This window comes from Amphibalanus amphitrite, unplaced genomic scaffold (assembly GCF_019059575.1).
Source record: "Amphibalanus amphitrite isolate SeventyFive unplaced genomic scaffold, NRLGWU_Aamphi_draft 000211F_arrow, whole genome shotgun sequence".
Lineage (NCBI taxonomy): Eukaryota > Metazoa > Arthropoda > Thecostraca > Balanomorpha > Balanidae > Amphibalanus > Amphibalanus amphitrite.
The window spans coordinates 80,025-107,882 of record NW_024881706.1 but is presented as its reverse complement, the minus strand read 5'-3'; the positions used below and the strand labels follow the sequence as shown (position 1 = coordinate 107,882).

Here is a 27,858-nt window from a genome sequence, read left to right as displayed (position 1 = left end):
CGGGGCGGAGGAGAGCCGAGCGTCCCTCCCGAGGCTGAGGAGAGCGTCCCTCCCGGGGCAGAGGGGAGCGTCCCTCCCGGGGCAGAGGGCAGCATCCCTACCGGGGCAGAGGGGTAGGTGCCGTGGGACGTATGTAGAGGGCCGTCTGTGTAGGAAAAAGGGATCGCTGGGACGAAGTTTAACATCTGACTGCTGTGCATATCTGACGGTGGATGGTCGAGGTGGATGTCGTTCGCTAAAACAAGGGTTAGGCGCCGTTGATGAGATTCAAACCAGACGAAAAAGAATTATTTCTTCTGTCTAGCGCCTTGGTCCCACTAAAGGAACAATGAGTCAAAAGAGACCGAACATGTTAGTGACTGAATTCAGGTGAATGTCGTCGATAGCTCTCAAGTGTCTACTTCTCGTGCTTCGGGTAGGTAAATGTGCCGAGCTCGAGAAACTAGCCAGTCGCCCGACCTTCAGCTTTGGCTCAGCGCTAGGGGTTCGCTCCCACGTTGCAGATGCACCACATTGTTATCACATCCAACTCGAAATCTAGACTAATGTGAACGTCTGTATGCCATTAGGGGTGTAAAGAAAATTGCGTAGTCGACCTTCATAACTAAATGAGCCCCATAGTGGGCGGAAAATGTGCTTCAATTTACACTCCATGATAAACTGCTCGATATGGTAATAGCATTGTGAAAAGTAGCCCCAAGGGGAGCATTCACCTACTTATTAGCGACAACCTGGATCATTTTCACAAAGAAGTGTCCAACATGAAGCTGCAAACAGATGCCGTTCTAGCACACGTTCACGGGGCGTTGCCTCGCTGTTACTACCCGGGAGTCCCCGCGAGGTCCGGCAGCCCGTGCTGCTGTGGACAGCAGGGGGCGGCCCGGCGGGCACCCTGAGGGGCGTAGTGAGGGGGCGCGGACGGAGAAAGGACGGCGGGTCGGCCGGCCAAATTCTCGCCCAGCGCCGAGCAGCTGCAGCAGCAATTATCTACCGCCGCACGAGCCGTCTTTGACAGCCGGCCAGCTTTCCGAGGCGTTACGACCGGTTTTGCCTGTAATTCTTCGAGATGAGTTTGTGCCAGACAATTGTTTACCAAAAGAAGAACTTTACTAGACAGCTTGATGACCAAAACAGCACTGCAGAGAAGCGATTGACCATTAAATCCGGATTTCTTTTTGTCGACCGGATCCCGATCGACCCGTACAATTCAGTTCAACTCGGGATCTTTTTTTAAATCCGTATTTGTTTTAGAACGCTTATCATTACTTATCGTACCGACCGAATACGTTAAGTTAGAGGCAGTCATGACATTTACTACGCTCATTATTTCGCCGATAAGATTGTGCAAGCCATATAACTTTTCATTTCGCTCAGTGCTTGAAATCGTGAAAAAAAAAACTCGAAAAGAAAAACAAGCTACGTATTTAATCTACTTCAGAGCTTCGCCCTTTGTTAACTAATAACTACGTTGAATACACCGAACCCGCACCTCCGGTGCCTTGCCTCGCCCGATTGATCCGCTTATATGAAAGGGCACTGGTGACAGAAACAAAATTAGCACTGCCCGTGCCGTGTGCAAGACAAAGACGTATTGACCCAGTCATCATTAGGGCCCGATGTTGACGTCTACATAGATCACGGACCCGCGTAGAGCGCTATCAGAATTGGACCAGCAGTGTGATACACGATATGCGGTGTACTTTACCGAATTACGCATCGACCTACCATTCGATACGAATCTTATGACGATGTATCCTGGGACTAAGTAAGTAGCATACCTTCGAATACATAATTACGATACAATGGTCAAAACAGCCGAGACGCCGCCCCGTAATGCACTAGCCCTGTTTTGGTGCACTGGGGTTGGTGGCGTTGTATTTGTCGGCCAAGTACTCGCCGGCGTTGACCGCGTGGTACGTCTGGCTGCCGTCGGGCGGCGCCACCGTCACCTCGTCGTCCGGATGGCTGAAGAAGACCACGGAGAGCCGGCGGCAGCAGCGCGCGCGCTCCTCCGGCGGCACCAGCACCCGGTGTTTGGTGGCCACCACCTCTCCGCCGGTCCAGATCTCCATCAGGTCGCCGACATTGAGCAGCACGGCGCCGGGTACGGGCGGCGCCGGCACCCAGCGGCCAGCGCGGCTCAGCACCTCCAGGCCGCCGCACTGGTCCTGCAGCAGCAGCGTCACGCTGCCCCAGTCCGAGTGGGTGGCGCAGCGCACGGCGCCGGCCGGCACCGCGCCCGGCACTGGAGGGTAGTGCACGGCACGCAGCGTGGAACCGTTGGCAGCCCCCAGCTGCCGCCGGTGAGCGGTGCTGAACAGACCCGGCCGGCCCAGAGCCGCCTCCAGCGCGCCCAGCACGCGCAGACTGAGCGCCGACAGCGCTGGCATTAGCGAGCTGACGTCAGCGCCGAACTGCGGCGCGTCAGCGGTCGGCAGGCCGCCGTCCGGCGTCCTCATGTCCCAGGACTCCTTGAGCTCGTGGACGGCGCCGTCAGCGGTCTCGGAGCGCGATAGATCCTCCTCGGCGGGCGGCATGTAGCCGTTAGCGCCGGCTCGCACGAACCGGTGGTACTTGAGCTTGGTCTCCAGCGGCAGGTCGAAGAACCGGAGGCCAGTCTGGAACACGGAGCTGCGCAGCGACTCTGGCAGGTCGTGGTTCAGCAGGTACACGAACCCGATGCCGCGCAGGGCCGCCAGAATCCGCTCGCCCAGCGCCAGGCGACGGGCGTCGTCACTCAGCTCCCGCAGGTCTGCGAGATGAGACAAGTGTGACATAGAAGTTAGAACAAACGTAACACTAGAAAGGGGAAAGGCACGCCTGAAAAATGGCATAGCTAGATTCAATCCCTTTAAGGAGTTAAGTTCGTCCCCGCGCTTAGCGTGGACACGGAGATGAGCATGTTTTAATAACTTTGTGGGTACATTAGATGGCCGATACCATTGATAATATGAATTCACGTTATCTATACCGATGCCAATTGGCAATGACATAATCATTTGCACAGTTGACAATAATGCGAAACAGTTGGCTGTTGGACAGTTGCAAATGTTACAAATTATGCCGTCATCTGTCACTCACCTTCTGATTCCATGTCCACAGTGGGGATAAATTCCATGATTTCCGAGATTCCGATTATCAGAAGCCCTCTGATGAGATCTCCAGCCACTCCCGCCGGCTAGCACTCGACACTGAGGGTGCTGCGGATCTCACACACCCCTAGCAGACGACACGGACAATAGTTCACTCCGGGAGCCTTCTCCAGCGACAGACTCCGGGCAGTCCTCCGTCCCGTCACTCAGCGGATCGGGCGGACCCTGAACCGTCGGTGGGCCTTACCACAGCAGCCTGGCGACTGGGGTGAGCCGCGCACATCCGCAGGGTACGCGGGTGTTTACGGAATAAAGACGTACGAGTATGTCAGACTCAGAGCAGCGCAGAGGGGTCTGGCCGGGCGAATTGGAGAACAGTTTTAGATTGTAGTTAGATAAGAGCATACGAGTGCGCAGTGTGGACGACTCCGCGTATCTATGCGTGTACATGTGTGTATGGGCTTGTTTATAAGAGTGCCATATGGGTGTTTATGTATTCACAAGGGCGAACTTGAGTGTCAGCCTGAACAATGAGCATACAAAGGAATGCGCAGAACGTAAGGTCATTTCTGACCGGTTCACGAGCACGCTGCGGCTTGCCGCTGCCTTCCCCCGACAATGCTCCTCACTTCCCTGCCACACGAGCGCAGATTCGAGCGCAATTTCCGCATCAATTCGACGTTCCGCCGTCCCGTGGGGGCGACAAGTCCGCCGCGCGACGAGCTTGTCCCCAGCATGTCTCTTTTTATGCCGACATTTATGCCGGCTCTATAACGCCGCATTGTATAGAAACAATACGCTCATTGATCTGTGCCATCCCCGGGGAAGGGCATTGTTTCGCAGTGGGCGGTCCTGTGGTGTCCCGGAGAGGACAGAAGACTCATGGCGCGACCGACGCCAGCCGGCCCCGGCCTGGGTACGGAGAGTCACAGACTACGGACGACCAATACGGATAATGGCAGCGGCCGGCGACCCAGGCCGGTATTTGGCGACACACCTTCTCGGAACGCGACATGACAGGCCGCCCGCGGAGGTATACGAGCCGCACAAACTCGGCTGAGGCTCCCTCTTAAATTCAGCGTGACCAACGACTTCCTAGTTTCGGCAATACATGATTGAAGACTCGTGCTTGCAGATGGTGATGAACATTGCACCAGACATTGCCAAGCTCGCATTGCAAAGTCACGAAAAGTTTGTTTGTAAGAACGGGTAAAGAACGGGAAAGGTGTTATCGCCCGGTAGACTGCCATCCAACGAAACGAGTCTGTTCTTCAAAAATATGTTTAATGGAAACCCACAAAAAATCACAGTATTGTGCACCACAAACACCCGTGCCCGATCCCGTGTAAGCGTTAGGCCTTGGCCGTTGTCCTATTCCCAAACAATGTCAGTGATTGTACTGCACCACGTTAAACTATAGTCACGGAGAAGCATTTCCTAGTAGAAACCGGTAGAGAGAAAAAAATCACTCAGACGTTGGTTCGTGTTCTGAGCAGTCTAGACACGAGTTTATCACCAGCTCAGCTCAGTCATCGTAAGGCACAATATGAAGTGACTGCCACTCGAACGTGATGTTATGACTTGTGTCCACTGTCCACCTCAACCACCTCGGTGGTTAGTTTAAAGGTTCGGTGGGGTGTCACCTTATGACTTGCGCTGTCACTGGCCAACCCTGTCCATTACGGCGCAACCCATTAGCCACATCGATGCCAAAACAATGTCTCGTGGGAAAACCACGTCAGAGGCAGTGTAAAGCCGAGGTCCCAAGCACGAGTAACCCTTACAGTGCCCCGGTCTTTTCCCTGATCATTAACAAACCCACAACCCCACTGCATTAGAAAATGATCATGTAACAAACACAACTCCCATGCATTAGCAAACTTTAAACTTCTCATCGAAAAACTGGAACTGAATGAGATGATAGTACAGGAAAAACCCAGCAAAGTGTGCAAATGAGTAGAGTGAGACGAGCACCGGCCAGAGATCGGGGTAGCGCTCCGGCGGACTGACCGTCACGGAGGTCAGCGCCAGCACCGCGTACCCGGCCAGCGAGAGGTAGAGCGCCGGCACGGCCCAGCGCGAGCACGGGTCGGCCGGCGGGCCGCCGCTGGTCGTCGTCAGCCGCGAGCGCTGCTTGGGCGCCGCCGCGCGCCGGCCGGCGTCCAGCACCCCCGTGGCCATGTTGACGGTCACCGTGAAGAAGACGGTGGTGGCGACGGTGGCCAGCAGGAGGTCGTCCTTCAGCAGCAGCGGCAGCATGCTGAGCGTGGAGGCCAGTAGGAACCAGAGCGACGAGAGCGGGTAGTCGGGGAACAGCATGGCGGCCGGCAGCGCCGCCAGCAGGATGCTCTTCTCGTGCACTTGGAACGAGAACAGGAAGAAGGTGAGCGCCGAGTTGAGCAGCGAGAGCAGCAGGTTGTGCGGCGTGGGGTCGGCCAGGAGCAGCAGGTTGGTCGGCAGCAGGAACAGCGCCGTCGTCGACAGGCACATGCTGGCGATAGCGGCCACGCTGTGCATCTGCTTCACCTTGTACACCACCGACAGGCTGCACCAGAAGTTGGCCACCTTGTCCTCGAACAGGCCCCGGTTGAAGGGGAACAGGCGGGCACCGACTTCCACCGCCCGCTGCGCGTCCACCAGGAACGGCAGCCACACCAGTCCGAACGTCAGCACCGTGGCCGCGCCGATCTTGGCCAGCTTCCCGACCGAGGCGGCCCAGGTCCGCTGGCGCAGGCACGTGCCCAGCAGGTAGCAGAAGAACGGCAGCGCGTGGTACAACTCCATCTGCTTGTAGTTGAGCGCCAGCGAGAAGAGCGCCGCGCCGGTAGCGTCTCGGCGGCCGAGCAGCGCGGCGGCGGCGGCCACCATCAGGCCCAGCGAGACGCCGTTGTACTGGAAGTGCCCGTGGTCGATCAGCAGCAGGCCCGGGTACAGCACCAGCACGGCCAGTACGGTGAGCGTCACGGCGCGGCTGCGGCGCAGCGCCACCGCGAACCACAGCGCCGCCGGCAAAAACACCAGCAGGTCGGCCACCAGCACCGTGGCGCGCATGAACAGCCGGTGCTCGGGCGTCTCTAGCCCGCGCGACGCATGCAGCGCCACAAAGCTGGGGTCGACCCTGGCCGCCACGGCGCCGCACAGGTAGCTGTGGTAGGCCGTCAGCGGCGGGTAGTCGAGGCCCCAGTACAGCAGGTCGTTGTTGGTGGTGTTGCGGTACCAGTCAGCCAGCGGCAGGTTGTGGGTCAACTCCATCCAGTGCCGCTGCGCCTCGTAGTCACCGAACATGGGAGGCTTCCGCTGACCAGAGTGGGGGTGAAGGGAGACCGCCCACCGCAGCAGCAGGCCCAGGCCCAGCACGAGCAGGTACCGGCTGTCCATTTTCAATACGCTTTGAACCTGAAAAAAAGAGAGCAGCCTGGTTTCTGATTCGGTCATTCAATAGCAGAATTGTAGGTAGATAAAAACTCCTAGAACAAATAAGTCCTTCCTTTTAGTTTTTGTTTCATTTCTTCTCAATATTTCTCATTTATTTTATCTTTTAACACACTGAACATTTTTCAGCAAGTTATTTCGTGTGAGCTTGAGCTATATTGATATTCCCTTTGCGACAACTCAAGGCATTATTCTGAAATCCTGTCACTTTTTCAAGAGACTAGAAGTTCATCACATCAAAAGTGAAAAGCTACGGAGCTCTAAACGTGAACGACACACCAGCACCTGCCAGCACCATCAAACTCACAGCAATTATTATCTATAGGAATCTTGGCAATTATCACAATAAACAACAAAAAGTTAACCCCGCGTTCGATGTCTCTCGGACGACGAAGATTCTACGTCGTCCGACCAATCCCGTTCAAGGTTAGCGGGGGCTCGGCTGCGGTTATGGAACGTGATTGGCCGGACGGCGTAGAATCTTCGCCGTCCGAGAGACATCGAACGCGGGGTAAGTCAAAGTGCGTCATATTCGTAAGACCGGTAGGAATTGTCTTATTTTACAGCATTGCGAAAATAGCTACGCGAGACTAGCGGTTGTTCAGTTACTAATACAAAAGAAGTTAATTATTTTTCAAAACTGTTTTGATCAAAATAAACATATTTCTTTTTTGGGTTAATAAAAAATAAAAAATATAAAAGATCTAATTTAACAATATATTTTTTGTAAAATATCAAGAAAAATCATTACAAAAAATATAGCCGCTAGAGGCAGCACCACCGCTTACCACCAGTTGGAAAAGTTGTTTGATTCTCACGCACGCCTGCGTTGTTCGTTCTATTGGACACGCCTAAGAGCTGGACTTTTTGATGACGTCTTCGGGTGACGTCATGTCGTGTGTGACGTTTCGTGAGCAGGTAAGGAAAAGTCACCACCGCTGGCGAACATTGGTGCGGTAAATGGCAAACACAAATGTTGCGCAGAAAAGACAAATGTGTAACTTCAGACAACATTCGTTCGGACGACAATAGTCAAGGCGAATCAAGAAGTTCTTCATGCGATTGTTAGTTATCTGTCGTGCTATTTTAGTACCTATGATTGTTATTAGCAGTTGATTTGTGAAATGAATTATCAAAATCAATGTTTATTGAACGCAGATTCAGTTTATTTTCAGATTTACCTAGGTACCCTTACACTTCACTCATCTCAAGCTGTTCAAACACCCTTGACAAAGTCGATTAAGATGAAACGTTGGGTATAATTTATTTTATACTGTGTTTTCTCTGTATTATTAACATATTCATCATATATACAATATAAGGGCCACATGCTTTTCACAGGGAGACATGTCAGACAGCCCAGCAGGATGAGGCTTCGTCAAGCATTTTTAGCAAAGCTTTTCTTGCTTAAAATCCAGTCTGCAAAACATGGCAGGGCTTACACTTTGGCTTACATTTGACTCCCAGCTGTTGTGTCTTTGCTATGCGATGTTAAACTTATAAAACATCTTACTATTCATGTATGCGCCATGACTCATGTAATCTTTTCACAGCCAAGACGCTCCTAAGGTACTGGGAATGTGGGGAGTGCAGCAGCATCAGTGCAGCGCCGATGGTCGGATGCGACGGCTGCGATAAATGGTACCACTTCCGTTGTGCGGGACTGACTAAGGAGCCAGGTAAGCACAAATGTTTTCTGTCTCAGCATTTTTGTTGCAGCTATAGTGATCAATGAACTATTTTCAGCACTGTTCAGCCAAACATGTATTTCAAACAATCAGAATCTGCTTCCCAACCAAGGGCGTCACCACAGGGGGGGGGGACGGAGGGGATCTCGTCCCCTCCACTTTTTAAAATTTTAACATTACGCCTATGGCGTTGCATGGAAAGAATCGACTTGAAATGGTCCTCGTCCCCTCCAAAATGGTCAATGTCCCCTCCAGTCGTCGCACCGTGGTGTCGCCCCTGTTCCCAACTACACAAATTTAGTCAAACAATGTGCCAATATGGAATTTTCAGGTTCAGTTGAATGAAATAGGAACAATGATAATTGTAGATTACGTATACCTGCAAGAGAGGAAAACAGAATACATTGTATTGCTTGTCCTTCACCGATACTGTTATTTTTCCATTTCTAGAAACACCGACATGGCGATGCAGGTGGTGCTGCCTGGTGAGGCCGCGGTCTCCGGAATCGCCTGCAGACGAAGTCACCTGGCGTCCATCTGCACATCACTTGCAGCAGTGAGGCCTGCTGACAGCGTCTGGCAGTGTCGGCAACGTGCCAGCCAGCTATCTGGAGTCCTGCTCACCGCAGGTCGCCGACAGGAGGAGCGACGCATCGTCTCCGAGGTCGCCTCAGCAGCAGTGAGACCCCACTGGCCGTCTTCTTAGGCTTCAACTAGATTGCGAACAACCTATGCTGAGACAACGCCCATGACGTGTGATCCGGTACCGCTACCGCACTGCGTGCCTGTGCCCGCCGTGAGCCGCTAGTGCATGGGTTCGACCATGAGAATATGTGTTTATGTTGCTTTTACTATTGTTTATAGGTTGAAGTGACGAATTATTTATTTTTCGCAAGCCTCCGCTGTCCGGTTGCCTGCAGCTCCATGCAACGCCAGCTGTACTGTTGTTTTAATGTTGTCTCTCCGCTCAGCTGTGCTGTTGCCTCTCCGCTCATAACAACCTATGCTGAGACAACGCCCATGACGTGTGATCCGGTACCGCTACCGCACTGCGTGCCTGTGCCCGCCGTGAGCCGCTAGTGCATGGGTTCGACCATGAGAATATGTGTTTATGTTGCTTTTACTATTGTTTGTACGTTGAAGTGACGAATTGTTTATTTTTCGCAACCTCCGCTGTCCGGTTCCCTGCAGCTCCATGCAACACCAGCTGTACTGTTGTTTTAATGTTGTCTCTCCGCTCAGCTGTACTGTTGCCTCTCCGCTCATATATGACACCCTCTATATGAATGGCACTACTGATTGTCACACCCACTGTCCGTATTGTCCGTAGTGGTGTCTGAGCAGTAATCGCCACGCACTTTCAGAATGTGGATCGCTCATGATTGTTCAATACAATACAATACAATACAATACGCCCATGTTCATACAGCGTGCAGAATCCAGATTCTATTGAGGAGAGTTGAGCCAAGTCACCATGGGCTCGGGAAGAGAGCAACGTGGAGGCCCACTGCCCCTTCCCCGGCCCCCACTGGGGGCGCCAGCCACTCCAACTTTTGACTGGATGTCAAGAGCGTCGCCACGAGGGGAACGAGTCGCCGGCCAGCCAAGGTAGCCAACGGCGTGTGAAGGTTGCCTGACCTCGAGGAAACTGAGATGGCACCAACGGAGGTTTTGTTAAGTAGGCGACCAAAATTCGAGCGGCAGCAACCTGGGCACCTTCACAGATAGCAGTGCCGTGTATCAGGGCGCCTTCGACGTTGAGCTGGGCGCCGATCATCAGGACGCCGGGGGAATATGACCCAATATCCCCCGTAAATATGTGCCTCGGAAGGGAGACCCAACCATAAAACTGAAAGCTCGCCGCATTTTATCCACTGGTCCATAGATTTCTGTCCTCAAAAGTGCGGGGATATTCCCCAGTGTTTGAGTTGGATGGGACTATAGTAGCGTTTACACCGACAGGAGATTCCCATTGCCGGCTGTGGGAAACTACTGTCGGTGTAAACGCCATTCATATTTCCTGCGTCACCCCTGTGGGGACGCCCTTACTCCATGGTGCCGAGCTTATCAATTTGGATATCAATGGAATCAAAATCTCTTATCGATCGATGAAGCAAGTTAAATTACCCCGACCCGGAGAGCGTCTTTGGAATCAAAGCAGTAGCACATGACGCATGACTTCAGGCAAATAAATCCTTTTTGTCTGAAATAAAACATTTGTGCATTGATAAGCACGTTTTATAAGCAATGGTAGAAAGATTCTCCATGTATTTGGTTTTAGTGATAATTTAGTAGCAGATACTTACCGTCGCATTTCGGTTTTTTTAATTAATAATTTATATTGTCAGAACCAGCAACATGTCTCTTCACTCAACAATAATTACAAAAGTGAAAAGGAAATGATAAAATGCTCATATTTTGGTTAAACTAAAAATTAATTCAGCACACATTTTTTTTACAGCGTTGAAGTCCAGCTCCAAAGGACAGCTGACGATCGTAGCCGAGCAGGCTGTTTGGTACTTCTTCACTATTTCTTAGAAGTACCCGTTAGTACCGATCAGGTCTCACATAATAAGCTATTGGAACAAAAATATGCATGTTCTTCTAATTATTCTTCTTTCACACTTAAAATAAATACTTTTGAAATGCATTTACTAATTAATTTCACAAAAACGGCTTGAAATTTTACAGCGTCGAAATACTTATTCCAATCTCCACCATGAAACCACCACTATATTACTTGCTTACAGAACCGTGCGCACAGTGCGCGCAGTTTTATCGTGACGTCATAGGGTGCTTCCTCAGTGGCGCCCCCTGGCGGGGAACGCGTGCAAAAAGTCCAGCTCTTAGGCATGTCCGTTCTATTCTATTGGAGCCTTGGTTCTATTGTGAATTCTTTTATATTTATGAGCTCGTCCCTTGAGCAGTTATAAGCATTTTGCAAAATGAGCAATAAAGACTTTTATCTCCGGTATTACGTTGGCCATAAAGGAAAATTTGGACATGAATTTCTGGAGTTCGAATTTCGCCCTGACGGTAATTATTTCCAATTTTAATGTCTGGTACATCGTGTTTTGCTATGAGTCTGCAACCTGGTTTTATTTTGTGATGTACCTTTTCCTATTTCAACTTTGAGCCTGGTAACAGATTCTGATTACCCCAGAGACATTAGCCGTAATACCATTTCAGGTTATTTCGTACTTTCACTGAGTGAGGTGTAATCACAATCATGTTGATGTCAATGTAACTGATACCCTTGCAATACTGATACACATCTCCATCTGGCTTTTAAATTAAATATGAACATTTACCCATGTTCAGTTCACATGCATGGAGCTTAATAGCCTTGAGTATCATGATAGGAATGCAAGAACTAAATGTATCTGAGTTTAATGCTGCATCTTGCTCTCAGGTAAGCTGCGCTATGCAAACAACTCAAACTACAAGAATGACACCATGATTCGAAAGGAGGCATATGTTCACAAATGTGTCATGGAAGAGCTGAAGAGGATCATTGCTGATTCAGAAATCATGCAGGTGTGTATTGTTCATTTCCAATGGACACATTAGTTACTTATTGCTTTTATGTTCTATTGAATTTTTAGGTAGGTAGATACCTACTGATGCTACTGATACTACTTTCAGTTGCTCCAAATTATTTTTGCACCATCATGGTTGAATTTATCTAAGGTAAAGGACTAGGTTTCCAACTTGTAAACCTTTGAATTAGTACCGTAAAATGGGGTGTTAAGGGACAGTGGGGTGCTAAGGGACAGTTGCATGGGAAAAACTTTGAGTCATATTAACTTCCTAATTTGAGAAGGTTCAAGAAAAACTTCAGTGTGGTAGTCGACACTGTTTTGCTCTTGACCATAGGATACAATGGTATGGTTTTTCATGCAAGTGATTTGGTTCAAAAATGGATTTGAAAAACATGCTACATTTTCACAAAATTGAAACATCTCCAAAACTCTGTGTGTACCACATAAACTAGTGGGTGTACAGGGAAAATGAATGCATAGGTGTATTGTCACATGTATTGCACATATTTCCTGAAAAACTTGTGCAAATCCACCCATTCATTCATCATCCTCTTCCTCTTTTCCGGATGCATGCATATTTTGAGGTGGATATGGGGGGCTTAGGGACAGGGAAGAAAAAAATAAAAATAATATCTAAATATAATTTCATTAAGTTTTCTTTCAGTAGGCATGGAAAACACCAAATTCCACATAAAATGCTGGCAAGTTCATGCATTTATCTCTAACACATCTTAAGTTATGTAACAAAACATCTCAACACTCTCTTTTACAATGATGGGTCAATGGAGACTGATGTAGGTAAATGTGATGTCATCATAAAAAGGCTAAAACAGAGAGGCCAACATAATGACAAGTGACTAGCTTCAACATGGGTTTTTATTGATGACAGAAGGGTACTTTTTGGTTCTGTTTACCTTATAATTAGCACATTTTCCACAAGCGTAAACTGCATTACACATAATTGGCTAAAAAGGTCATTAGTGTTGAATGAACCTGACTTGTTTTGTGACAGAATATGCAAAACATTTCAATAAATAAATTGTGTGCCCTTCCACACCCCAATTGTGGGCATTTGATGACCATTTCTTGGAATAATATAGGTGTCCCTTAACACCCCACATTGGGGTGCTAAGGGACAGTGATGAAAAATAATAAAAAATAATATGCAGGTATAAATCTTAAGAACTTTAATGTGGCAGGCATGTAAAGCACCAAATTCCACATAAAATGCTGACAATTTGATGCTTCTATCTCCAACTCTTCTTGAGTTATATAACAAAACACCTCAAAACTGTCCCTTAACACCCCGTTTTACGGTACCTAGGTTTGTATTTTGTAAGTTTAAAAGCATTGGGAGACATGTCTGGTTTGTTTTTACGGAGCGAGCGAAGCGAGCGCAGTCTTTCCTTAGATTAACGGAAATTTCTGAGTATGAGCGGCCGGCCGGCCGGCCGTGGTCACGCTTTTGCGAGGCTTATATCTCAGCAACCACTTGACCGATTTACACGCGGTAATTTTTGTAGGGTAGCTTCATTCCTTCTACCAAGTATTGGACTATTCCCGATGCATGTGGGTGACCCCTTATGCACGTGCCACGTGCAAAACGAAGAGGTGTCAGTTTTGTAATTGTTGCAATATCTCGGTAACTACTTGGCCGATTGCGCTGAAAGTTGGCATGTAGGTAGGCACCCACTAGGCACTGCATATACATGTGCCAGAGTTGGGGTGCTGCTGCACGTGCGCACGTGCAGGGGTCGTTTCCAGATCTCGGGAACGGCTGGACCAATTGCGCTCAAATTTGGTACACGGTTAGGGACCGGTTAGTAGGGTGCCGTGCATAAGTCAGTTGGGACCCATTTTGCACGTGCGCACGTGCAGGGTGCCGCTTCCAGATCTCGAGAACGGCTGGGCCGATTGTGCCCAAATTTGGCACATCGCTAGAGACCAGTTAGTAGGGTGCCGCGCACAAGTCAGTTGGAGGTACCCCCTCGCAATTTCGCACGTGCAAGGCCCACCCTCTCGCTCGCTCCGTTAGTCGCCCCAAAAGGCGTTATACTGGTGTATGTGGGCTCAGAGCTGTATCATTTCAGTAAACCTTTGTACTTCACACACTATTTACCAAGTTTGGCAATGCATAAGACCTATGCTGTTGTTGTTTATTGGAGCTTTAGGGCGCGCCGACTGCCGGGGTCATTTTGAGCCCATTCATGAGACCTATGATTTGTAGCTTCAACTTGCCTGTCTGGCTGGAACACCCCCAGGCGATTTTGTGAGATTATGTCCCAGGATTTTAACCGATTGTTACTGGCCGACGTCCCCGACTGTATTTGACGACGTCCCCGTATATTCATCAGGAGGACGACGCGCTGTGGCCGCAGCCTGACAGGGTGGGACGCCAGGAGCTGGAGATCGTCATCGGCGACGAACACATCTCCTTCACCACCTCCAAAATCGGCTCACTGGTCGATGTCAACAACTCAAAGTGAGTCATGGGTGTGTTGCAGTATCATGTTGCACGTTTGAACTGTTTCGTCAATCTACTATTTTGACAATCGTTTTCGATGTTATAAAACGCGAAGCTGATGCACATACCAAAATATTTTCCTGTGTATCTGCATAATTGATGACTAAAGAGACAATACGTGGCCATTCTGCCAGTGTGATTTTTTTCGAATCATGGGGCGCGGATAAAGCCGTGTCGTGTCGTAGCCGCCGCTCCGAGCCGTGACACCCGGCCGTGTTCCAGGGACACTGACGGGCTCCGGTGCTTCTACTACCTGGTCCAGGATCTCAAGTGTCTGGTCTTCTCGCTCATCGGCCTCCACTTCAAGATCAAGCCCATATAGGCGTCCGGCAGCGACGGCTCAGTGGAGCATCGCGCCCCAGTCACGTGTCGAAGCTGCCTGGTGTCCTCCGTTTCGCGTCTCGCATAACCAGCCGGCAAGTCCGATCATTTCACCAATATAATACACAGTGTGTTTAATACGGACGTCTGTGAGAATGAATTAGCGCGGAGGTGAGAACATAACCGTTTCTAGAGCTGCGGCAGTCGGAGGAATTTCGGAGACGGACACGGCGTTCTCTCTCCAGGCCTGAACCATATGCAAGTCGCGACTGAACAGTTGCCTCGCCAGTGTCGATTAGCCTAGTATCTAATCGTTACTTCTGTTCCGACCTTAGACCTAGACTTCTTTGCCCATCGACTTTCTTCTGTAGGTCTGCTCGGCTGCCCATGTGTACCAAACTCAAGCGAGAGACCTAAGTTACAAATGTGCGTATTTATTTCATCACGAGTGACGCACCGACTCACGACGTGCCAGTGATATACACTGCTGTCCAAAGGCAGGCTACAATTTCGGGTGCTGAAAAACACGCATTGCAGCAGGGCAAAGCCGCCCAAATTACAGTCGTTCAAAAATAATTATTAGTAAATATATACAAATAAATCAACAATTCAACCAACAATTGATATATGCAATAAGCAGATTCCTAAAAGGGGCATTCTGGAGTCGGGCAAAGGCCGCATTCTGCCAGTACATTACAAAGCAAGGTCAAGAAGAAAATCGGCCACAGTAAAGTAAAAGCCGAAAATATCGAGGCGGTAGGATCCGTGGCGGAAGGATTAGGTGGCAATAGCGCGCGTGCCTCGTTGATTGGCACCAGGGGCTGGTTATCGGTAACTGGCGGGGCTGGGTAGTCGGGGGCGGCGGAGCAGACGGGCACATCATCATCTACGCCCTTTCGCAGAGACGGTAACGCCACCTGCACGGCCCGCGAGCAGTCCGAACTAGCCTGTCGAGAACCGGCGTCACCGTCCAGTTATCGGCGCCGGGCACAGACGCGCCCCGAACACACACACTAGCAGGCACGTCTCTCACAGTCGGAGCACCGGTCTCAGCACGCGCTGGGAGCCACACTCCCCACCTTACCGCTATCACTGTCCGGGCGGGCCGCGGTGGCCGGCGCCGCGGGGACTCTCCGGCACTCTCCACATCTCGGTATCGCGGCGCGGCGGGCAGCGCCGCTCACAGAAAACCGGCCCAGTCGGCTAGATGAGCACCAATGGCACGTGGCGGCAGCGGCTGGGCTCCGGAGAGCCGGACACCGCCCCGCTCAATTACTGTCCGCCGCCGAACGGCGCGCAGGGTGACGGCAGTCGGTGAGCTGACAGTCCCCTCACGGCAGCCGGCGGGCTGTCGGCCCTCCCCTGGCGGCAGCGGCCTCCTCAGACGCGATCAGCCGGCCCAGCCGCGGCTCACTTGGCCGCCTGTTGCTTCTTCCCCCAGTCCTCAATCTCATCATACACCAGTTCTTCAAAAACGACGGGGGAGGAGAACGACAGTCAGTCAGAGACAAAAGGACATATAAAATAGCCGCGACACAGAGTATGTGTAACGATCAATGTTTCTGAGCAGCTTTTGCCGTGGCATTTGAAATCCTTTGACGCACAGACACATGGTGTATCAACAAGCGGCCTGTCTTTTGCGGTACCATTGAGGCCGAATGACATCACATCAGCAAAAATCAACACAACATAGAGAACGGATGAGCATATCTCACACAAAAAGTATAAAAAATATAAAACACCAAAACTGGCTCCCCCAGCCAGAAACTGCCTGTGGCCCCATCATTTCCAGACTCTGCCCCGGCCTGCTTGTTCTACTCACGGCGCCAGTGCTCGGTGGGCAGCTGCACCATCTCGAAGCCCTCATCGAAGAGCGGCGACGTGGGCTCGTCGGAAGGGTCCGAGTATTGAGACAGGTACGGGTGTGCCAGCGCCTCCTCGGCCGTCGGCCGCAGGTCGGCGTCCAGCTGCAGCATCTTCTCCAACAGGTCGATCGCTGAGGGCGGGCCGGCAGGAGGCGGCGGTGGTCACAATGGGAGGTTAGCACCGAGTTCTCGGTCGCACTACAAAGGAGTGGTGCTGGCGGAATACTGCTAGCGGCGGAGCAGAGGAATTAGCCAGAGGAGCGCAAAGCTACAACAGACGGAGCGCAATGCGCCAACGGAAAAAAACGGAGTACAGCTGAGTAAAGACTGAGTAAAGACAGCCTTGGTGAGCACTGTGACTAATAATACCATACAATAAAAGATTCCGCAAGACGTAAAAGACCAAAAACCGCATGCTACCAGGACATGGGAAAAGGACGTTCGCAGCACGATTATTCACAGAAAGAAGACCGACAAACCACCGAGCGAGCACCGTATGAACTGAATCATGCAAGCGACAGTGCAACTCACCCAGGGGGTTCGCCCCGCGGAAGAACTGCTTGAAGTCCTTTGCCTTCATCGGCGGCAGGGAGCGGATGTAGGCGCGAGCCTGGGAGCGAGGCGTGCGGTCAGATCAGGACGAACGGCTCGATACACTCAGCGCTCTGAGGCACGTGGGCACGGAAACTCAGACAACGAACACATTCGACTGAAGGGCACAGGTACAGCGCTGGCGAAATCAAAAGGATAGAGACGTCACATCAATGTTAAAAAAATCGCACACGAAGTCGTGACAAACATTCATGAGGCAAACAAAAACTTTCAGACGGGTTCAGTGAGGCACATAACCTTGTTCAATATTGTTTGCGACAATATACACCATTGGTGGGTTCAGAGGTGACAATTAAAATCATTTGGAGTTTTTTTCTGATCTCAGAAGTATTAATTTTCAACACATCAATAAGGTGCACACTGCACACTAAGAAATGGAAAACTTTGCACACGTTCCTCTATCAAAACTACACCTTGGGTTCGATTGGTCTAACACAACACCAATAAGGTCAGTTATTTGTCTGTCTACTGTTTGTTTCGGGCAGTGTAACTATGGCGGTTAGTGGTTATTTTGCGTCTATACAGCCCACCTCTACGTTGCAGACAGTAGACACAGCCGCAAACTCAGCCCACCGAAGCAGTTATCCCACTTCTCCCCACTTCCCCAGGCGAACGTATGACAAACGCGATAAACCAGAATATACAGTATAGTTGAGAAACGGCCAAATAGTGATGCATATGCGTGAAAGGGAACTGGACAACAAACATTCGCATGTAATTTATAAATTAGTTTTTATCCTTCGAGTTCAAACTGAGTACACAACAGACAAGTAACCCTGTGACGTGCAGAATCAATGGTCTACAACATATTGATAACGTTGAGTCGGAGCCATGTTTCAGCCGATTTACATGTGGCATGAATGCAACTTTGAATAAAAAATGGCCATAACTAAATCGTGCTCAAGCGGTCAAATGTAAGACACAACAGCATTTTGGGATAGTAAAAGTTGCAAATGACCAACCACCCCGACTAGTGAAGCACACATTGCATGTTCACATCACGAGTTCACCTCAGCCGTTGCCAATTCATGCAATGCAGCCAAGGCGACCAGGCTCGAAAAGTTAGCAGCTCGGCAACTATTCACAGGCGGCTGCTGTTGGGCGGCGGCTGGCGGGCGTCCTGGGGCCGCTTGCTACATAAACGGGAGGATATTTACTACACAAACCGGGGGGAATGCTACATCAGCCCGACAGCTGCGCACTGTGCATAGCACGGTTAGTCCTACCTCGTCACTGGTAATCTTTTCCAGCGTAGACTCTTCCGGAGTTCCGCAAAAGAAAAGGATTCTGGTGAGCTGATCGATATCTGTTGGACGGCGTTAAGGTCGCTAGTATTAATTAGCAGCTGCGTGGTTAGTCATGTGCCACTCGGCTGTGACTGGTAGTCCCCTCACTGCCCCGGTATTAGGGGTTAGTCATGTACGAGCAGCTCGGACCGCCCCCGCGGCTCCACCGACACACTCAGTGAGGCGGCGGCGTGCTTCACGGTCACACTCCACTGACGAGAGGGGGAGGCTCGCGCGTCAGGCACTACCGGTGCACACACTACTTACTACCACTACACATACTAGCAGCACTACCGCCAGCACACGGCCGGTGTACCACCGGGACAGACCCCAGCAGCTTCAGACCACACAGCACACACGGCACACGAAAACCACCGGTGTCCTCACATCTAACAGTCTTTCCCCCCCCCCACACACACACACACATGGTAACAGGCTGCACACCAGTCTCCACACTGCCCGGCGTCGTGTAGTTACACAGTACACACCAAACCACACCATTCCGTGCCTCTCTGCCCGTGCTCGTGCGGTGCTCCGTGCCCCACTAGCGTGCGCCGCGCTACTTACAGACTCGCTGGAGATTTTCTTCAGGAAATCGTCGCTAGGTGAGCCCTGGAGCTCGATGATTATGTTTAGTTGGTGGATATCTGTGCTCAATTAAGGATATTCACGAGTGGCATTGTTAGCGGTGCCATAAATCCACCAGAATGGAAAATGTTTTACAAACACAAAGAAGTGGTCCCGGAGAAACGGTGACTTATTTATCCACATTACGAGGTGATTTGGCCCAACCGTCCAAAAAGCAGTTTATTTGTCGACTTATGTTCGAAAATCAGCTTTCTGTTAGGATGCTGTCCGTCATGAAACAAACAAAATGAATATGCACGTAAATGGGATTTGCCAAACGTGTTTACTATGAACTTGGCTGCCACACCAAGATTATGCTGGTTCAAGAAACATCGGCAACCATGGCGAGACTCAAATTTGTCTCTCTTGCCCATTCGCCGATCAATTTTCATACTTATTCCAATTTGATGTTTTATAATGGTTCTAATACTTTAACGTAAACCTTAAATATTTACAGCATCAAACAATTCCTCACCAATTCTACATCAAATATTCAAGGCAGCCATATTCAAGTGCAACTCAATGTACAGTGTACAGGTACCGGAGACACGCTCTCCACCCGTGCTCCCCTAAGTGAGCCATGTACCATGCCAGCTAACAGAGGCCATGCATGACGGGGAACACCGGTCCGACTCGGGGGGGGGGGGGGGGGGCGTATCCACTAGACTACCCGTGCCGAGAGGGGGGAGGTCCGACACAGAGGAGCGTCCATCACCGCCCACCGGATCACGACATGCCGGGAACTGGGACAGGACAGCCGACAGCGCCACCTGCCGGGTCACACTGACACACCCCGTTACACGGACACACACACCAGCCCTGACCCTCCGCCCTGCCCCTGACCCTGACCCGCCGGCCACCCGGCAGCGCGCGCTCAAAGGATACGGTCCGTGCCCGGGAACAGGGTCTTCCTGGTGAGCAGCTCTGCCATGATACAGCCCACCGACCAGATGTCCACTGAAAACACAGAGCACGGCCACACACGGTGAGGGCTCCCCGTGAGACGGAGTCGGTGCAGGGAACACATGATGGTAGACATGTTACATAATGGCGAAACAATGCACTACGAGCAACACGAGAACTAGCATATGGTAAAACAGGACTGACAGAAACATTCTGAAATATTTTTCATGCGGCCTGACGTAAACCGCATAACGATAGGTAATACGAGAATGACATAGACTAAAGTAATCAGCAAACCACCGAACAATTCTTAGTTACTAATAATGCAATAAAACAAGACAAGACGCAAGCACACATGGCGTATACGCGGAAGTTGAATTATGAACGGACTAGTAAAGCGCGCTTTACTGCGCTCAGCCAGTCCCCCTCCCCAGTACGTCCCCCTCCCCTCCGCCCACCCATTGTCGGCGGCGGCCTGACTGACCGGTCTGGTTGTAGTGCATCCAGTTGAGCATAATCTCGGGCGCGCGGTACCAGCGAGTCGCCACGTAGCCGGTCATCTCGTGCTCGGTGGGCCGCGCCAGGCCAAAGTCCAGGATCTTGAGCTCGCAGTCCTCGTTTACTGCCAGGTTACTCGGTTTCAGGTCCTGAACACACGCGGTAGGGCGGATGTTGATGTGAGTGAGGCCCCAGTTGACGGCGGCATGCCGGCGGTATCGGCTGGCCAGAGTGAATATAAAGTTCCTGCTCAGAGTACGGTCCGGCCCTAGCCAAAGTTTACCTATCCCGCAGAGCACGTATGCCCTGCTCTAAATGTATTTGATCCCCCTGTTCACGTATACCCTGTTCTATGTTGCGGTCAGTAATGCGGGATTAGGTGCCTATCCGCCGGAGTTTCCCACGCGACCGCTGATTATGCGAGGAATCCGGTACGCCGTGGCTCCATAAACGGGTCCTAGATCTTAGATAAGAGTGGCCAGGCAGCGTTTAACCGTGTCTGTGACCGTGTAACACCTTATCGCCTAAACGCCGTATCTCCTCACCATAACCGAATGGCTGAGCACGTAGGGTCTGTATAAAGAGATTGTACGTGTTACCATATCTGCGTCACTATTTCAGCTATCTCGGAACATCTATACGGGAACTTCTCGGAACGATGTGTGACGTACTGGATTCCCAAATCCATAGAATGATAGATTTCCTACGTCAATGTGTTGGTGTATCCCTGAAGCAAATTGAGCATTGATAAATGTAATGTGTTATTTACTAGTTAGGTACATGACATCTCAGAACGTGAAACAATATTCATTTTTATGCAAGCACAAGCCTCAAAGTTAACCCTCGCCGGCACAGGGGGTTGATGCATCCCCCCTAAGGTTTTTCGCGAATAACTCGCGTAAAATGCGGCCGATCGCGACGAAACTTTCAGTACCCTCGCATTGATCAATTTTACACCTACCCTCAAAATTTCATGACCCTGACCCAAATGACCTTTGACCTGTGACCTCTTTTCCGAGACCATGTTTGGCCGGAATCGCGATTCGGCGTATGTCGGCTCGCATTAGCCGCGCGTTTGCAAGCTTTTCGTGGTTTCAAACGTTCAAACATGTGATTTGAAGTTGCTCCCATGCATTAGGGTGGGCGTCAAGGTCACCTGAAGGTCAGGTCAGGTCATTGACCTTTGGTAACCTGACTTTTTCGAGTTTTATATGTTTCTAGGCTAGTTTTTGGAGCTGAATTCGAATTTAGAAACCATTTAACATTTACGAAGTAGTTTTGGTGCCTTCGTAACATGTTACGAAGCTGTCAGAGGCGGATGCCAGATACTACTAATACCTGTCACGACCCCTACCGGTTGACCAGACCTGACCCCACCTGGTCTAAACGCTTAACGACATCATCTGTGATCAAAACTAACACGATATTCGTGATCAGCACCCCGGAAAACCCCTTAGCAGCCACACTTTACGACTTTCTAACAGGTCCCGATATTCCCGATTTTTGGGTCATTGACCTGACCTGGAAGGTCAACCGATGACCTAGGACCTTAAAACTGGGTATCATTGGCTTCCTCTCGTGACGGGCAACACGCTCGTTTTTTTCCGCTAAGCTCTAGCTCCATCAGGGGCCAAACGCGAGGGGAGTCGTACCAACCTTGTGGTACGACAAGGTCGTACCACAAGGCACAGGGGTTAAGACGGCACAAGGGGTCACCGTCGAAGGACTCAAAATGGCCTGTGCCGGCGAGGGTTAAGACCGTAATTTCGAACTGTACGCCCCTGTTTATCATCCACGTGATAACCGAGCGCTCAGCCGTTTTCAAACACCTAAGTAAGAAGGACGTGTCTCGCGGCCGATACCTGCCGAAAATACCCAGTGAATGATATCGCCACTACGGTCTGACTGAACATCATAACAGTGTTACTATTCGTCGCTAGTCATGTCGTTACGGTGCTATGACCTGATAACAACTGAACAACATCGTAATAGTAATATCGCCACCCAAAGATTTAACAACATCATATTATTAAGTCTTCATATAGTAAAAGTGATATCGCCACCTGGCACCTACCGACAAAACACTTCAGAAATTGTCTCTAATGTGTAGTGCACAAAGTCAGATATCTGACCCGAACCATACCGGATACAGGGCCGGCAGTCAGCCAATTCCGGACTGACACCTACATGCATAACTATCTCGGACTGCCACCTATTCTATATCGGACTGACAGCTATCCTGTCCTATCCCAGACTGGCACCTGTCCTATCCCAGTTCCGCATATACCATATCCCGAGCCATAGACCACTATATATCTGGACTGTGCACGGAAATTAGGGCCCTGCCATTAGGGCCCTAACTTTCGAAGGTCGTCACAGCCAACTTATTCGCCATATGATGATGTGCTTTGGGAAACATCACCACTAGTCAATTTGTAATCTGAGTTATATCTTACATTGAGCAAAAAATATATAATATTAGCGCAATCATCGAAAAAAGAAGGACATTTTCTGCCCATTTCTTCCATGATTTAACATGGTGTGGATGATGGTTCCCAGCTAATTTTCACGAGAATTAGCAAATTTTCACAGACATGTAGCGAAGATTTTTGCAAGATTATTGTTGTTTGTTGTTTATCATTGACATGCGGGATAGTTCTCTTTTGTCTTTAAATAAAATGAAACCTTTTAATGCATACATGCCACTGAAATACAGTAAAATGTGCCGCTAGTGATAATCACTTCAGAATATCCTATGAACAGAACGGGGAGTGAGCATATTCAAAGAGCCAAGACAGTGCATGCAACAATGTCAGTTTTCCGGTTCCTGGCTAAGGCATCAATATGAAGTCAATTTCTATATGCCCTAAAGCTGAAAATGTCTTGGAATTCTGACCACTGGGCTCCCTGTGAGTTTTATTACATGCTGTGACGCTGGCCGAGACCGAAAATTGAGCAGAAGACAACTGTAAGGAGAGGTGGCGGATCCGTTTCCAGACTGGCGGCTCCTATAATATCAGTCACAAGTGAAGCCCAAAACTAGCTAAAGTCTTGCAATTTGGTCAAGTGATGGTCACATATGTTATGGCTTGCGGAGAGCTGGCGTGCCCACATCAGCAATCTGTGTTCCGCTCCTGCATGCAAGCAATGGGTCCTGCTCTGGTAACAGCTGCCGAGTCGCTCTCTCTTCGGCACACGTATAGCTTCAAACGTTTGTTTCAAGACAGCGCGACTACCATTGTAAAGGAAAACGATAACTTTCTTCACATTGCTCGCTGAGGGAGTCACACTGTCGAGAAGCACCTCAAGTTACAACGCTACGACCTGCATTCCTTCAACACATTGATGTGTATAGTTGAGCGAAAAACAAACATTGCAATTCATGGAGTCAATATGGACAGTATACCGTCACTCAACACCAGCGATGCGCGAACAGAGCTTCATGAAATAAGAAAGCTTCATGAAAATGAGAAAGGTTGAGCCGCAGGACGTAAACACAATGCAACATTCCTGGGATCAGTTTGTCTATGCAATCAATAACTACAATGCTATTCGTCGATGTGTAAGATACCTACATGGCTGAGAATTTCAGATGTGGATTTACAATTCGAATAGTAACTAAAGGCAAATGTAGCACAAGAACTATAAGAAAGTGCATTCCTAAGTGCGAAGCTCTGCTGCAGTGTCCAGTGAACCGAGATCTCGTGACTCCGTCTAAATCTCGAATCTCGATCGCCATCACCCGCTGCAAAATGCGGCCACCGTCACTGACAACGGTGTTCAAAAGTCCCCTTCTCTCGAGAGGGACAGATGACAGAACCCGTCTGTCCCTATGCTGAGCATGAAATCGGCCTCAGTGGAAGCAGGGAACAGTTGTGGCCCAGCAGGTCACCTCGGACGGTCTCGCTAAAAACGCAGCACCGGCAGCTTTGTTATTTACCCATAGGAATCTTCGTAATTCCGTGGCGCAGATCGTGTGGGCTTTCAAAGCATTGAGCCGGGTGCGTGTCTGATTTAGACAGGCAAATTAATCTGCAGTGTGTCCAATATGTCATCAGACTGTCTCTTGTCAAAAACGACCGATCACGGATTGTTCCTGTCTATTGATGCTTTGAACTTAATACAGTGTGATATACCTGTCTATAAGTGCTTTTATTTATTTATCGTGTTAAAAATCATGCTATAAATTATACATTTATTAAAATATACATCACATTTAAGAAGTTACTTTCATTTAAATGGGCTTACTAGAGCGTCAATACACAATTCCGCGTGCTACGTCGAATTTCCCAGCAGGGCCCTAATAGCAGTCGGCAAAATCCGTGCACAGTCCAGATATATAGTGGTCTATGCCCGAGCTAACACCTAAGTATCCCAACCACCCCAGTGCCAGACTGGATAGCTGCCAGCACTGCCAGCTATTCGTTCGGTGGCGGACACCTACCCGGTGGATGATCCCCGCCGAGTGGATGTACTTGAGCCCGCGCAGGATCTGGTACACCAGGAACTGCACGTGCTCGTCGGTGAGTGACTGCGTCTTGAGGATGTTGTTCAGGTCGGCGCCCATCAGGTCGGTGACAAAGTACCTACCGCAGAAGACGGTCACATGATACAAAACTCGGGGCGTGAGGTCATATAATGAACTGAGTGCTAGCGGGAGCGAAATCCAGGCGAGGCACAACTTCTACGAACAAGCAGTAAGCACGCATGTTCCAAAATCAAAGCTAGAAAATCAGCTGAAAATGGAAATAAGGCGCGGTTTCGTAATCGTTCTCGGACAGAACTGTTGACTTACACGTCCTTGAATGTCTCGTACGATGTGTTTGGATGGAAGCAGTCGAGCAGACCGATGACCTGGAAACAAGCAAAATGCGAAACGTAAATTTCGAGTTTCCAGTCATGAGAACAGTCTGCACGATATCAGTCTACAGCCACGATAAAGACAGAGCTAACTTCTCTTCAATTAGTTTCGATTATTCTTGCTTCTGAATTCGGACCTCGGTTCAAACATATAGTCTATAGACATATTGGTCAGGTCAGGAGGTCACGTTCTTTAAAGTAGCTTCATAATAAATCATACTAGACGACTAGACGTGCATGACTGATTGATACATGGCTGCAATCACGCGAAACCATGAGTCATTCGACGGGACCGATGTGAAGCAACTACGTCGCGCAAGATGACGGCGGAGTCGACAGACCACACACTGTGTCTGTACCAGCTGCCCAAATCCCCCATATAATCGGTCTCAGACCCTCTACTCCATACCAGCTCGACTCCACGACCCTCCCTCGGCGTCCCTCTGATCCCTGGCGCTGTGCCGGACGTACATTGTCGTGTTTCATGTGTCGCAGCAGCCGCAGCTCACGGTACGTCCGCTTGCCGTGCACCACCGTGTCGAACGGACGCGCCAGCTTCTTGATGGCCACCTTGGTGTTGGTGAGGGTGTCCAGTGCGCCACTGCGGCACAGAGGTCACGGTCAGGTCACTGAGGGGTTACAGGTCACGGACGGGTCACTGAGGGGTCACAGAGGTCAGACACATGCAGCCAGGAGGGGTTACAGCCAGGTCAGTGGTAGCAGGTGGGCCACAGCTCTGCTGGTGAGTGGGGGACAGATCATATTTGGTCAAGTTAGGTCAGGGACAAACTAAGGTGATCAGAGCTGAGGGAGCCTAAATGGATACTGATGCCTATGAGTTGATTGGTAATTGGTATCATGTCCACTGCTGATATTAGACAGCACCACACAGCTCATAGATGAGTACTAAATGAATGTCATCCACAAAGCAGCAGCCATGTTCCAGCTCATCAATATGTTTTAAGATGCAATTAACACAGCACCCCAAACTTTGTTGATTTAGGTGGGAAACCACATCCAAATGAAAACAATTTGGATACCGTTTATTGTTTCACATTTTTTTTTTTTGTATTGTGATGAATGATCAATTATGTGTAATTTATGTGTGCTGCTTGTGTATTATATGTACCAACTTCAGTACCTAGTTACTACCTATGCAATAAGCATTATTATTATTATTATTATTATTATTGTCCTTAAAAACTGACAGATTAGGTATCCATACTCCACAACATGGCAACAGAGTCAGCCAGACACACAAGCTGCTCAGGCAATAAATCAACACCAGCATGCACAAACCAGACTGAAAAACCATTACAGCCACAGCCTGCACCAAACAATGCCTATAACTTTTGCTACAAAATGCATAAATACACACTTTTGATAACACAAAACTAAAACTGCAATAAATTCACATGTCTTGGGGCCGCTTCTTGGCCATTTCACCGACGAACCCCATTCAGATCCTATTTCCTATTGATTATTTTTTAACTGCTGCACCAGCACAGCCATCCAGCATGGTACCAATGAGGGCCCAAACCATTCCTTGCAAATCATGCACCACACCATACCATACCATACCATAACGTATTCAAGAATTTTGGTAAATTTAGTAAATCCGCAGAGCAGAGCACAAAGCAGAATGGGATTGTCAGTGCCGTGACCTCTTCAAAATTGTCATGCTTCAGTTTTGCATTAGGCAGACTGAGACATCACTAATTGAGACAATATTGAAGAAGAAGGAACTTACCATACTTGTCCATAGGCACCCGTTCCAACTGGGGTGAGTTCCTTGTATCGTAAGGGAATTTCCCATCTAGTTTTATTCAACTCAACAGAATAAAATCCTGGTTTCATTTTTAGAAGTAAATTGAAATGAGGAAACAAAACACAAGGCACTGGAATCTAAAGATAAGGTCCTCTTTTCTTCAGAAATGGTTATGACCTTAATAATGTGAAATGAAATAAATAATATCCGAAAAATGCTCGCAAGGCAGACAACCAAAACGCCCACCCATCGTCCGCCGAACAAAACCGTAATGTTGAGAAGCAAGAAAAGTTGTACTCTACAATTGTATAAGCACTCAAATGTATTTTCATGACGTCATTCAGATACACCCAATGAAGAGGCGTTAAGATGACGTAATCCCTTTTCTCAGCTTCAATTAGACCAATTGCTATTCAGCTGAGGAAAATATTTTGGTCTAATGACGTCATTTTATTTCTATATTGTCAAAAAAGCAAACACTTTAGGATGAAAGCTACATATGTCTCTTATGCGCAAGGAATGCCCGAAAATTATCTGGTCAGCTGATTATTGTTTATAATGCAATTTGATGACATCAAAGTTGAGCGTACTGAAACTTATTTATTTATTTAGCTTAAGATTATTAGTAACTCGGTTATGTTGTTTAAACAAATATCTTTCCTTCACTTTTGATTGAATAATATTTTTTGTTACCCCCTATATTTCAAACCAGCAGTGCAAAAGTACAGCTCCAGGGCGAGGCCAGCTGACACTTTTTTTTTACATATTCTACCACTAGCATGCAGGACATCGATGGGGATCGTTGGTAGGCGAATGCACAGGCGAATGTGTCGATTTGTT

The 27,858-nt window shown here is 49.3% G+C and overlaps 4 protein-coding genes across 6 annotated transcripts; 1 reads left to right on the top strand and 3 right to left on the bottom strand.

Annotated features, from left to right (window-relative positions):
• Nucleotides 1-1,305: 1,305 nt before the first annotated feature.
• On the bottom strand, nucleotides 1,306-3,348 carry LOC122385221 (proline hydroxylase buaE-like). Its single transcript, XM_043373346.1, has 2 exons — nucleotides 3,082-3,348; nucleotides 1,306-2,752 (listed from the first exon to the last, which is right to left on the bottom strand). Exons 1-2 carry the CDS (start codon nucleotides 3,116-3,118, stop codon nucleotides 1,839-1,841), a joined length of 951 nt encoding a protein of 316 aa, XP_043229281.1. The 5' UTR covers nucleotides 3,119-3,348; the 3' UTR covers nucleotides 1,306-1,838.
• A 1,011-nt stretch (nucleotides 3,349-4,359) lies between these two features.
• LOC122385220 (probable dolichyl pyrophosphate Man9GlcNAc2 alpha-1,3-glucosyltransferase) lies at nucleotides 4,360-6,878 on the bottom strand. Of its 2 annotated transcripts, none has more exons than XM_043373343.1 (2): nucleotides 6,832-6,878; nucleotides 4,360-6,488 (listed from the first exon to the last, which is right to left on the bottom strand). In XM_043373343.1, the coding sequence occupies exon 2, from the start codon at nucleotides 6,468-6,470 to the stop codon at nucleotides 4,965-4,967; it is 1,506 nt and encodes a 501-aa protein (XP_043229278.1). In that variant the 5' UTR covers nucleotides 6,471-6,488; nucleotides 6,832-6,878; the 3' UTR covers nucleotides 4,360-4,964. The 2 variants fall into 2 exon arrangements, with proteins under 2 accessions (XP_043229278.1, XP_043229279.1); XM_043373344.1 differs by having other exon boundaries at nucleotides 6,810-6,853.
• Nucleotides 6,879-7,315: 437 nt separating this feature from the next.
• Nucleotides 7,316-14,739, top strand: LOC122385175 (protein mago nashi homolog). Its single transcript, XM_043373249.1, has 5 exons — nucleotides 7,316-7,359; nucleotides 11,093-11,248; nucleotides 11,625-11,749; nucleotides 14,109-14,236; nucleotides 14,501-14,739. Exons 2-5 carry the CDS (start codon nucleotides 11,158-11,160, stop codon nucleotides 14,598-14,600), a joined length of 444 nt encoding a protein of 147 aa, XP_043229184.1. The 5' UTR covers nucleotides 7,316-7,359; nucleotides 11,093-11,157; the 3' UTR covers nucleotides 14,601-14,739.
• A 278-nt stretch (nucleotides 14,740-15,017) lies between these two features.
• Nucleotides 15,018-27,598, bottom strand: LOC122385174 (mitogen-activated protein kinase p38b-like). 2 transcript variants are annotated; one of them, XM_043373248.1, is made up of 10 exons: nucleotides 27,001-27,598; nucleotides 25,722-25,851; nucleotides 25,186-25,244; nucleotides 24,835-24,976; nucleotides 20,377-20,539; nucleotides 19,875-19,946; nucleotides 18,303-18,382; nucleotides 16,996-17,074; nucleotides 16,422-16,595; nucleotides 15,018-16,065 (listed from the first exon to the last, which is right to left on the bottom strand). In XM_043373248.1, the coding sequence occupies exons 1-10, from the start codon at nucleotides 27,105-27,107 to the stop codon at nucleotides 16,010-16,012; spliced, it is 1,062 nt and encodes a 353-aa protein (XP_043229183.1). In that variant the 5' UTR covers nucleotides 27,108-27,598; the 3' UTR covers nucleotides 15,018-16,009. The 2 variants fall into 2 exon arrangements, with proteins under 2 accessions (XP_043229183.1, XP_043229182.1); XM_043373247.1 differs by lacking the exon at nucleotides 18,303-18,382 and adding an exon at nucleotides 18,930-19,009 and having other exon boundaries at nucleotides 27,001-27,318.
• Nucleotides 27,599-27,858: the final 260 nt, after the last annotated feature.

Coding starts and splice junctions, on each gene's coding strand:
- LOC122385221 (XM_043373346.1), bottom strand. CDS start 3,118: ATGGAATTTATCCCCACTGTGGACATGGAATCAGAAG. Junction 2,753..3,081: donor TGTGGACATGGAATCAGAAG/GTGAGTGACAGA, acceptor CTCATCTCGCAG/ACCTGCGGGAGCTGAGTGAC.
- LOC122385220 (XM_043373343.1), bottom strand. CDS start 6,470: ATGGACAGCCGGTACCTGCTCGTGCTGGGCCTGGGCCTGCTGCTGCGG.
- LOC122385175 (XM_043373249.1), top strand. CDS start 11,158: ATGAGCAATAAAGACTTTTATCTCCGGTATTACGTTGGCCATAAAGGA. Junction 11,750..14,108: donor CTGATTCAGAAATCATGCAG/GTGTGTATTGTT, acceptor TATATTCATCAG/GAGGACGACGCGCTGTGGCC. Junction 14,237..14,500: donor GTCGATGTCAACAACTCAAA/GTGAGTCATGGG, acceptor GCCGTGTTCCAG/GGACACTGACGGGCTCCGGT.
- LOC122385174 (XM_043373248.1), bottom strand. CDS start 27,107: ATGAAACCAGGATTTTATTCTGTTGAGTTGAATAAAACTAGATGGGAA. Junction 25,245..25,721: donor GACACATGAAACACGACAAT/GTACGTCCGGCA, acceptor GCTTGTTTCCAG/GTCATCGGTCTGCTCGACTG. Junction 24,977..25,185: donor TACGAGACATTCAAGGACGT/GTAAGTCAACAG, acceptor CTTCTGCGGTAG/GTACTTTGTCACCGACCTGA.